The 10,405-nt window shown below is 38.9% G+C and overlaps 1 protein-coding gene across 5 annotated transcripts in view; it reads left to right on the top strand.

The window, feature by feature from the left end:
* Positions 1 to 10,405, top strand: part of Zmpste24 (zinc metallopeptidase STE24) — an 81,630-nt gene that overhangs the window by 68,519 nt on the left and 2,706 nt on the right. For 3 of the 5 annotated variants that reach the window (XM_023706208.1, XM_023706212.1, XM_023706210.1), the window contains 3 exons: positions 1,594 to 1,698; positions 5,664 to 5,807; positions 8,729 to 9,735. In XM_023706208.1, the coding sequence (XP_023561976.1) occupies positions 1,594 to 1,698; positions 5,664 to 5,807; positions 8,729 to 8,953 (474 nt within the window). In that variant the 3' untranslated portion in view covers positions 8,954 to 9,735. Of the gene's footprint in view, positions 1 to 1,593; positions 1,699 to 5,663; positions 5,808 to 8,728; positions 9,736 to 10,405 lie in introns of those variants that run through there. The other 2 variants (XM_004645969.2, XM_023706211.1) reach the window with 2 other exon arrangements.

Genomic DNA, 10,405 nt, shown 5'->3' with positions numbered 1-10,405 from the left:
TCTAGCCTCTTTGCAGGGAGTTCTGCTGAATGGTTCCCTGATGTGCCTGCAGCCTGAATTGAATGAGGATCCAGCGGGCCCCAGGTCGTCTCACTCACTCTCTGGGCCTGTGCTCTGGGTCCTTATGTTTTTTAAAAATCATTTATTTATGTAGTCATTGATTGATGTATTTGGTACAAGGTCTTGCTACACAGCTACACAGATCAGACTCAGAGTGATACTCCTGTTGCAGCCTCACCAGGGCTGTGATCAGAGGAGTGTGCCACCGTTCATGGTCTTGGTGGCTGGCACAATGTGCCTGAGGTAGGTTCTGGAGCCCTCACGGCATGTGGTACCAGGGATTGCACCTGATCCTTGCACTTGACAGACAGGCATTTAAATCACCAAATTATTTCCCAAATCCTTCCTCATGTATTTTTGAGTCATGATTAAAATAAGATACTTACATGTAATTTGGAAAACAAATATCTAATAATTTTACATTATTGTAGTTCAAATGCATAGAAATAACTGTTAACACTTAGTTACACTTTCTGTTAGTTTTTTCTGCTTTCTTCACCCACTAAACCATTTCCTGTGTGAGGACATAGTCTTTGAAAACACATCTAAAAAATGTATAAGGTATGATTTAAAAATACAGTGAATGTTTAATTTTCAAAAATGTATCACAGTAAAAGACACATGGCCATTAAGATCTCTCAAAATATTCTCTTGTCCTTCAAACACACTTATTGCATCATTCTTACCACATTCTGAAATAGTTTTGGAATTCTTCTTTCATGAGTGTCCTTGCTGTACTGTCATGGCTCTTGGTATCCTCAACTGGTTCAAAACATTTACCTTTTGTGGCCATTGTTGACTTTGGGGAAGAGCCAGAAATCACACAGGGCCAAATCCAGTGAATAAGGTAGATAAGGACACACTGCAATGTTTTTATGAGCCTGTTTTTCTGTTGGATAGCCTGAAGCCATAATCTTCACTGTATTTTTAATTACATCTTGTAAAAACACTAATGAAAGAGGATTTCAAAAATGCTTTGGAAAGTGGAAATACAGTGAATAAATGTGTTTGAAGTAAGGGGAGAATTTTGAGGAAGATTAATGACAATATCTTTTACTGTAATTATTTTAAATTAAGTAAGAATTTAATGTAATTTTGATCACTCTTATGTAATTTCTTGATTGCATATGTCATGAGCAAGTCCCCATGTCAGAATATAGCCCTTAAAAACAAAATTTCTAATGGCTTTATAATATGGTCTTCATATGATTTTATCTATTATCTTATTGATAAAAATTTACATTTTCTTTTCTGAATCTAAATTACTCTAGACCAGTGGTGGCAAACCTTTTAGAGCTTTCAGTAATAACAAACAGCCCACTGTAGCACATGTGCTTATAATCTTAGCAAAGTCAGGGAACATGTGCCTTGTTGGTGATTGCGTCTTCAGTGCTTAACCCATGTCTCACATGGAATGGTGTTTTAGGGAATGTTTTGTTACACACAAAAGTCTATAGTGGGATATTACTACACTAGAAGGTACAAACGTTTTGCAGGTTGTTGATTTTTTTTTCTTTTTATTGTTTTATTCAGAATAAGAAACAAGGATGTAAAAATGAGGAGGTGCTTGCTGTACTGGGCCATGAACTGGGGCACTGGAAGTTGGGACACACAGTCAAAAATATCATTATTAGCCAGGTAAGTTTGAAGTGATGATTTATTTTTATAACACAGTCACCAATTTAGAAGTATGGCAGGTATAAGAGGTCATATACTAGAGAGATATATGACAGACTTGAGCCCAGAAGGCATAGCACACGCCTGTAATTCTAGCTCTTCAAGAAGCTGAGGCAAAAGATAATAACTTTAAGCTCAGGCTGGGTAATTTAATAAGACCCTGTCTCAATTTTTTGTCAGGGAGGGGGATCCCAGAAATCAAACTCAAGACCTTGCACTTGCCAGGCAGTCACTTGTGCCACTGAGCTATATTCTGGCTCCTGTTTTTGGAGACAGGGTGTCACTTTATAGCTCAGGTTGGCCTTGAACTCACTATGTAGCTGTCTTAGTTACTTTTTACTCGTTGCTGGGACAAATACCCGACACTCAAAATGAAGGAAGGAAAGGTTTATTTAGCTCACAGTTATTGGAGGTTTCAGTCCATATTCCGCTGGCTCCAAGGCAAATGACAGCAGTTCATTGAGAGAAAACAATGAAGAGCAGAGGAGGAGCAGCAGCTTCGGCATCCATCAAGCCTCTCTCTTCCTTCTGCGCTGACTGCGAAGGCCAGCGCTCCACAGTGAAGATCGGAGCTCCTCCAAAGTGGTGCGGCTGCCAAGATCAAGCTCCTCCAAAGACTCGGATTTCTCCACCGAAACGGGCAGGATGGCAGGAACCAGGCAGGGCGGCTTCCTGGCTTTCTCAGTTCCTGGGCCCTGCCCACCTGCAGGGCTAGGCCCCCATGCTGCGATCTGCTGGAGCTGATTCAGCCAAGGTGATGCAATGTATCAACTAACACAGTAGCCCAGGCTGGCTTGGAACTGGTTGTGCTCCTCTTACTTCAACCTCCTGAGTGCTGGTACTATATGCAAGTGCCACCACACCCAGCTTCAAAATTTTTCCAAAAGTCTGGGGATATAATTTAGTGTGAACACTCTGGGTCTGATCCTTAGTACCACAAAAACATAAATAAAAATAAAAAGGGTTGAGAATGTAGCTCAGTCATAGGACACCCCAGGTTCAATCCCAGGTACCACAAAAAAAGAAACTTTAATAGCCAGGCTTCCTATGGAGACTTCCATTGAGGCTCCCTGCCTCAATTTCCTCTGTGTCCTCAGGCAAGTTCGTTAACTTCTCTTAGCCATTTCTTCTTTCATTGACTGATGATACCTCATAGAACTAAAAATTAAATAACTGCTGGAGGCCTACCTAAACTGAAGTGACTGTTATATAAATGTTTATTGTTATCACCATCATAGTCACCACATTCAGAGTTGTTCAGATGTAAAAGCTGTTACTATCAAAAGGAACAAACATACATAAATTCATATTAAAATGCCTCCTCTCATGCTGGGTATAAAATGCAGGGCCTTGGAAATGCGGGCAAGCACTATACCACTGAGCTACGTTAACATGCTTTTAAAAAATGTTTGATCATTTAAAAGTAATTTCTCTGAAAGCTGTGGGAAATATAAAGAAGAAATTAATTCCAATAACATTCCTTCTCTGGATATTAATACATCAGAATGAGCAGATTTCCACACAGTGGATGAAGCAGCACTAAATTCTATGGATTGCTTCTGAGCATATGGAGCCTTCTATGAGTCTTAGGTGGGAATTGGCCTGCCATCCTGGTGGGCTGGTCTCTATAAACTGATACCTTGTCAGGACTAGGGTCAGTTGCATCTCCTGATAGATTGGAACCATCAGGAGCCAGTGGGGAGAAGTCTATTGTTCACTAATACACTAAACCCTTCTCTTAGCCATTGTTCATGAGTCCCTTGACCAAATTCTGAAGTGTCTGGAAAAGAGGCTAGCTGACTAGCACAGAGCAATCATCTGCAGCTGATCATCAAGAGCCTCCTCTCCTCATGGGACTCTAGTGAATAGCACATCAAGCCAGAGGATTAGCATCCTCTGGACTGATTCTGGAAGCTTCCCACGTATCTTTTCCCTAAATCTCCCAATGGCAGTCCTGTAGTTCTATTGTGGGAAAAATCCAGGACCAAAAGGAAACTGCTCTGCTCTGAGGAGTTTGGAAGGCAGGTGTTTAGCAAACTGATGGGAACCAGTTCCAAGTCATCAGCCCAAAGTCTCTTTTGAGTTCAGTTTAAATACAATTTGCAAGCAGGAAGTACAAAGCTGATAGCTGATTATTATATGATTGGTTATGTGGATTACAAGTCATATGTTGCTAGACAAATTTGTTTTAAGCAGGTTTACTTCAAAGGAAATGTTTATCATTACATAAGAGTAATTTTGTGAGGAAGGAGGTTAGAGCAGAGCAGGTAGAGTTGAATGCATCCTTGACTGAGCCAGTCTGTTCTGGGCATAAAGCATAATAAAGTCCTTGAAGTAAGCTGAAATAAAAAATATATACATGTTTTAAGTAGAAAAACACAGATATTATAGCTGAATGTGGTCAGGTTGACCCTAGCCAGCTATTTGAAAGAAGCAGCTGGATACAGTCAAGGCTGAATTTTGCAGTCTAACTATGTGGCAAGCAACATGAGCATTTCCTGTCTCAACATAGCACAGGCTACTGATTGATTTTTAATTTTTACTATAAGATTGTATAAATTTTCTATCACAGTTCAGTGGTGGTGAACCTGTGGCATGCATGCCACTGACAGCTGTTTGTTATCATTGAAAGCTCTAGAAGGTTTGCTATCCCCGCTCTGGTTCATTCTTTAGCCCTCATTCATCTAAACATTGGTAGCCTGCTGCCAGTACATCATTGTATGTCCTCCACTGAGCACACAGTGAGACAGTCTACTTCAAGTTGCCCTGGCTGAGAGTGCTTCCCTTTGCACTGCCTTCCAAGATGGCATATTGTATTGTCATGTATATCACAGGCTGCAGTGTTTTACTCTTCCTCAGTTGAATGACTGTAGGGGACTCCTCATGAAGAAAGACTGATTGAGAGGCAGAACAGCGTCAGGAATCAGCACACTAGAGAAGAAACACCTGCTTGTTAGTGTCCTTCTGTCTTCTGGTTTGCTTCATTTGCACACCTTTGCATACACAGCCACCTGATGGTGGATGCCCTGGGCATACCAGTTTCTGGCCATGTGGCTCCATAACATCTAACTCAGGAGGAGCAGCTCAGATGTCCCATACATGGCCAGGAATTCATTCTAAATCTAGGAGGGCCCAGTAGCAACCCAAATGTTATTTTCAAAAGGACAATAGTTACTTGACAAAAATGGACAAACTAAACTATGCACCTGGACATCTTCATTGCGAGTTTTCTGTTGGGGCAAATGTGAACTCACTGTATGATTAGGGCTAAGTCACAGGGCCTGGGCTCTGGTGTTAATCAGCAGCATTTGGATTAACCTGGTAAGTAGTTCAGAGCAGCACAATTAATTATAGTATGTATGGCCTCCATGTTTCTAAGAGAAAAAAATGATATTTGTTTTCCATGTTTACTTGAACAAGTTTATTGTTTGGTACAGGCTTTTGGGGTTCCTCTCTTTTCTTGTGTATTGGTAAAGATGGATCCTTTTTTTTCTTTGATCTTCCTAACTGTTCTGTATAGTTTCTAAAGTCCTAAGGAGGACTCAAGGGAAACCTGTTGCTTTGGAGCTTCATGTTATGGTTGGTTTGGAGGATTTGTGTCTGATTGTGAACTTCTAAAACAAATGCAGAATCGTTCTAGCTCCTTCACTTTGGAGAGAAAATATCCCATTTCTATTGATTACATCAGACTCTCAATTGTAAGAGACCAGCTCAAGCCTTCCTTTGTAGAAAACATTTAACATTAACATTTATGCATTTGGGAAATGTTTATTTTCCCTTTGAAATTAAAAGTAACTACCTAAGTAACTTTTGCTGTGTTCACATTATCTCACTTAAAATTCCATCATGATTCCCTGTTATGCTTTTGTGGTGCTGCTTATCCCCCAGTGCTCAGCAATAACTTAAAATTTCATGTTGTTTTCTAGACAAATTCTTTCCTGTGTTTTTTCTTATTTGCTGTATTAATTGGTCGAAAGGAGCTTTTTGCTGCATTTGGTTTTTATGATAGCCAGCCTACTCTAATTGGACTACTGATCATCTTCCAGTTTATTTTTTCACCTTACAATGAGGTAATGTATACTTTAAAATTTCTCTCACATAACACTTTCCCTTTTGTACTTCTAAGTCCTTTAGGATACTATAAAAAGAAGTTAACAAAACTGTACAGCCTTAACAGATAGTTGAAATTGTCTTTTAGTCCCCTGATCAGCCATTATGAAAAGGTAACAGAAAAATCCAAGCACAAATAAATACATGCATACAAGCATTTATGTGGAGTGGGAGTAGAGAATTAGACTTAGGCAGTGAAAACCTTGATATTACATGTGCCTCAGAGATTTAGTAAATGAAGACCAACATTGGGAGGCCACATCCTGGGGTCCCTAGGCCATGTGTTCACTGTGCTTGGGCAGAATCTTCTGTGTGAGGAAACAAAGCCAATGATAATTGAGTGTATGTATGGCCATACTAAGAAAGGCTATATAATTGTATGGATTTATGACCAGCTGCCTAAAATAACACAAATATCCCATCTTTATGTAGGTATATTTTGAGCTCAACTACTAAATATAAGTGCAGGGGAGAAAACTCAAATACTAAGTATAAGGAAAGGGAGGGAAAAACCTCTGAACAATCCTAATATAGGCCACTGAAGATAATCACTAGCAGCACTCCCATCTTTATGTAGGGAAGACTGTCCTGTTCAGTTGGAGGTCAGCAGCTACTATGCAGTGAACTTGATTATCTGATTTGTGATCCAGTGTAAAACAGGTTAAAAAAGAAAACTGGCTGGATACCTGTAACCCAGAACTCAGGAACATGAAGCAAGAGGATTTCTGAGAGTTCAAGGCTAGCCTGGGTTACATAGTGAGTTCAGAGCCAGCCTGGACCACCTACTGAGACCCTGTCTCAAAAAAAAAAAAAGAAAGAAAGAAAGAAAAAAAAAAGAAGAAAATTGAACAGACTTTAATGGTAAATCATACAATAGCAATGATTATCAGCTCAACAACAGATGAAGAAGTAAAAAACATTTAAGTGAATCAAGTATGGGACTATATGCTTACTGGTATAATCCTAGTGCTCAGGAAGCTGAGACAGTAAGATCAAGAGCTTGAGGCTAGATTGAACCAAGTTGTATGGCCCTGTCTCAAAAAAACAAAACAATAACAACAAAAAACCATAAATAACAAAAGCCTGGAATTTCAGCTACTCAGGAGGCTGAGACAGAAGGATTACAAGTTCAATATAATTTATCAGAACCTTACCTCAAAATAAAAAAGGGCTACAGAAGTTAACTGCCTCTCACTGATCTTCCCAGCTACATAGGATCACAAACATGTACCATCATGCCCACCTCAGTTCATAATTCTGCTCCAAAAAGTATGTCAACATTTGATGGGAAATTTTAAGCAAAATTCAGTAGTAGTTAAGGAATTCCCAGACTTTATTTGAAGCTCTGCTACTGACACATTAACAACTGCTTTTTTGAACCTTTATAAACTTTTTTGTATTAAAATATTTTAATACTTGTATACTTCAGTTTACAAACAAGTTTCTCCCCTCAATTAAATTATATTGAACTTGTAATCCTTTTGTCTCAGCCTCCTGAGTAGCTGTAATTCCAGGCATATACTATATATTTCTCCTTTCTACTCCCTCCTTTTTTCTTCTTTCCTCCCTTCTTCCCTTCTCCTCTCCTTCCTACCCTTTTATCCTCCCTCCTTCTTGTCTTTCTCATACTAGATATAGAAACCAGGGCTTTTGCGCCAAGATACTGCCAACCCCTTTTATAATTTTTTAAACTTTTGAGATAGAGTCTCAATAAATCACTAAATAGTCTTAGCTGAGCCTGAGCCAATGATCTTCCTGTTCAGCCTCCCAGAGTGCTGGGTTACAGAAATGGGCCACCATACTTGGCAGGAGTTATATTTTCAGATGGAAATTTCCATGTAATAAAAGTCCTCATAAGTTGTATATTTATTCTGATGATACTACCATGGGTCAGAATACTTACAGAAAATTGAGTTTTGAGATTATCTGGAGCTGTGGCAGTTTTTTAGGATAATCTTGGTGAAGACTGTCAGTATTCTTTATTCTTTATTTTTTCTTTCTTTCTTTCTTTCTTTCTTTCTTTCTTTCTTTCTTTCTTTCTTTCTTTCTTTTTTTTTTTTTTGTGGTACCAGGGAGTGAATTTAGGACCTTGTGCTTGCCAGGCAGGTGTTTATGCTGCTGAGCTATATCACAGGCCCTGTCAGTATTGTTTAAAGGGTAGGTGATCAAGAACTCAGAGCCTCGTACCTGATGGGCAAGCACTTTGCCACTGAGCCTGCGTTCCCAGCCCAAAGTCTGTATACAAATTCCTGTGACTACAGTCTGACTGTAGAAGGCCCTGTGCATTGGCTTTGGCCTCCCAAAGGGCAGCATCAAACCTATCTGTGTGGCTTCTTGAAAGTTGTCTGATGTCTTGAGCTTCACCTTCCTCAACCTTAGAACAGAAATAGCTTGCTGGAGAACACATAAAATGCTTGCCTCAGTGCTTGGCACATGGCAGATTCTGAAAAACTACAAGTAGTAGTAGTAGTAGTAGTAGTAGTAGTAGTCGTAGTAGTAGTACTGTTTTAAAGACAAACAGGGTCTCACAATGTAGCTCAGCCTGGCCTTGAACTCACTATGTATGCCAGATTGTCCTCAGACTCACAGGGATCCTCCTGCCTCAGCTTCCTGAGTGCTGGGATTACAGGTGTACACAACCACACCCAGCTAAAAAAGCAGCAGTTTCTTTTAGTAAGGATGATATTCATGTGCATATATACCTATTTCTGGTTTGTTTTCATGTAGAAAAAGTCTCAGTTATTTATAATAATCATGCCACCCTGGGCCCCTTCATTCACTTGCCTTTCTTATATGCTGAGCAGTCAGCTTTGGAACCTTCAGTGACAATAGAGAGCTACCAGAGCAGGGCAGCTAAAACTCTCTTCCTTTCCTTTTCCAGGTTCTTTCTTTTTGCCTCACAGTCCTAAGCCGCAGATTTGAGTTCCAAGCTGATGCATTTGCCAGGAAACTCGGGAAGGCCAAAGACTTATATTCTGCTTTGATCAAACTAAACAAAGATAATTTGGGATTCCCTGTTTCTGACTGGTTGTTTTCAATGTGGCATTATTCTCATCCTCCGCTACTAGAGAGACTTCAGGCACTGAAAAATACAAAACAAGACTAAGATGCCTAGAGTTTGTGACTGAAGACATTTCTGATTATTTCTGTCTTGGCAGCATGTTCCTGCTCTTGATGTTTTTAAACTTTTGTTTTCCTTTTAAGAGAGAAATAATTAGGTACAGAAAAGCCCATGTGTAAATACATTTAATATCTCATTTCAAAAATGATTTTAATAATTTCTTAAAACACTGGATAAATTTTTGAAGCTTAATGTTTTTAAAGGTATAGTTTGACCTCTCGTTTTCCATCAGTTTGTTATTTTAAAAAATGCAGAACTTGTTTTATGTATTCATGCATGTGGGTCTGCTTGTAAGGGCTGTGTGGGGTGCACATGGAGAGGGGGCACCTCCACCTCCGCTGATCCTTTCTGCAAAACAGAAACAGTCCTGAATCCTGATACTTGTGGCTAAGTTGAAATTTGTTTTTACCTTCATACTGTTGTGATTTACCCTGGCCAATCAGTGTTTTCAATAAGAGAGATAATGGTTGGTAAGGGTGGTGTTACTTAAATGATAGTTGTTAGAAACATGCTCTGCTGTTTTCCAGATTTCAGATCTCCTCTTTCTCTTGCTGCCCACTGATCAGGAATTTCTAATAGTGATTTGAAATTAGAAATTACATGTTGCATGTTTTAAATCAATGTCTTTTTTTTTTAATGCCTGTTTTTGCTTTTGTTTCTACCTGGTACCTATGGTCCCATTTGGGTACATTAGGGTTTTTTTTTCATTCATTCTCCTTTTTTTTTTTTTAACTTTTAAAAAAGTTTTGAGTCAAGATCTTACTGTGTAATTCAGGCTGGGCTTGAACTCATTATGCAGCTCACACTGGCCTCGAACTCACATTAATCTTCCTGCCTCTGTGAGTGCTGAGGTTATAGGTGTGCACCACCATGCCCAGTACTCATTCATTCTTTTGTTCAATAAATAGTGTATTCTTTCATTTAGCAGAAATTGCCATATTAAATAGGTTTTATAATGTTAAAAGTGGCAGAATATTGAAGAAAAGATTACATTTTAAGAGACATATGGACAAATACTGATTCTCTTTGATTACAGGAAAAATATAGTTTTCTGTGTCTTTCAAGGAGAAGAGTTGGTTTTTATTTTTGTAATTTGTATCTGTAGTCAGAAGTACTATTAGGGCTGGAGCTGTTTTTAAAATTTAATAATTCTTGATATGTATATAATGTTTACTTTCCAAAAGTTGTCATGAAAGATTCCCAGTTTTAAAAGCTGTATGTTTGACTGCTTCAATTCTGTCCACTTTCTGAATGAGAACTTGCTTTGTGTCTAAGATTCCCCTCTCACTGATACTGTTTACTTTCTGGGCATTTATTCCAAAGTGGGGTTGACTATGTACCTTTGTTATCAGTCTTTTGCTCATCTGACATTTGAGTGATGTCTTCACATGGAAATATAATAAAAATTAAAACTTAGTTTAGTACTGCATTATTTAT

Source organism: Octodon degus, unplaced genomic scaffold, assembly GCF_000260255.1.
Source record: "Octodon degus isolate 3935 unplaced genomic scaffold, OctDeg1.0 scaffold00245, whole genome shotgun sequence".
NCBI classification, from domain to species: domain Eukaryota; kingdom Metazoa; phylum Chordata; class Mammalia; order Rodentia; family Octodontidae; genus Octodon; species Octodon degus.
Note: the sequence above shows the minus strand (reverse complement) of the source record. Positions and strands in the feature narration are given on the sequence as shown.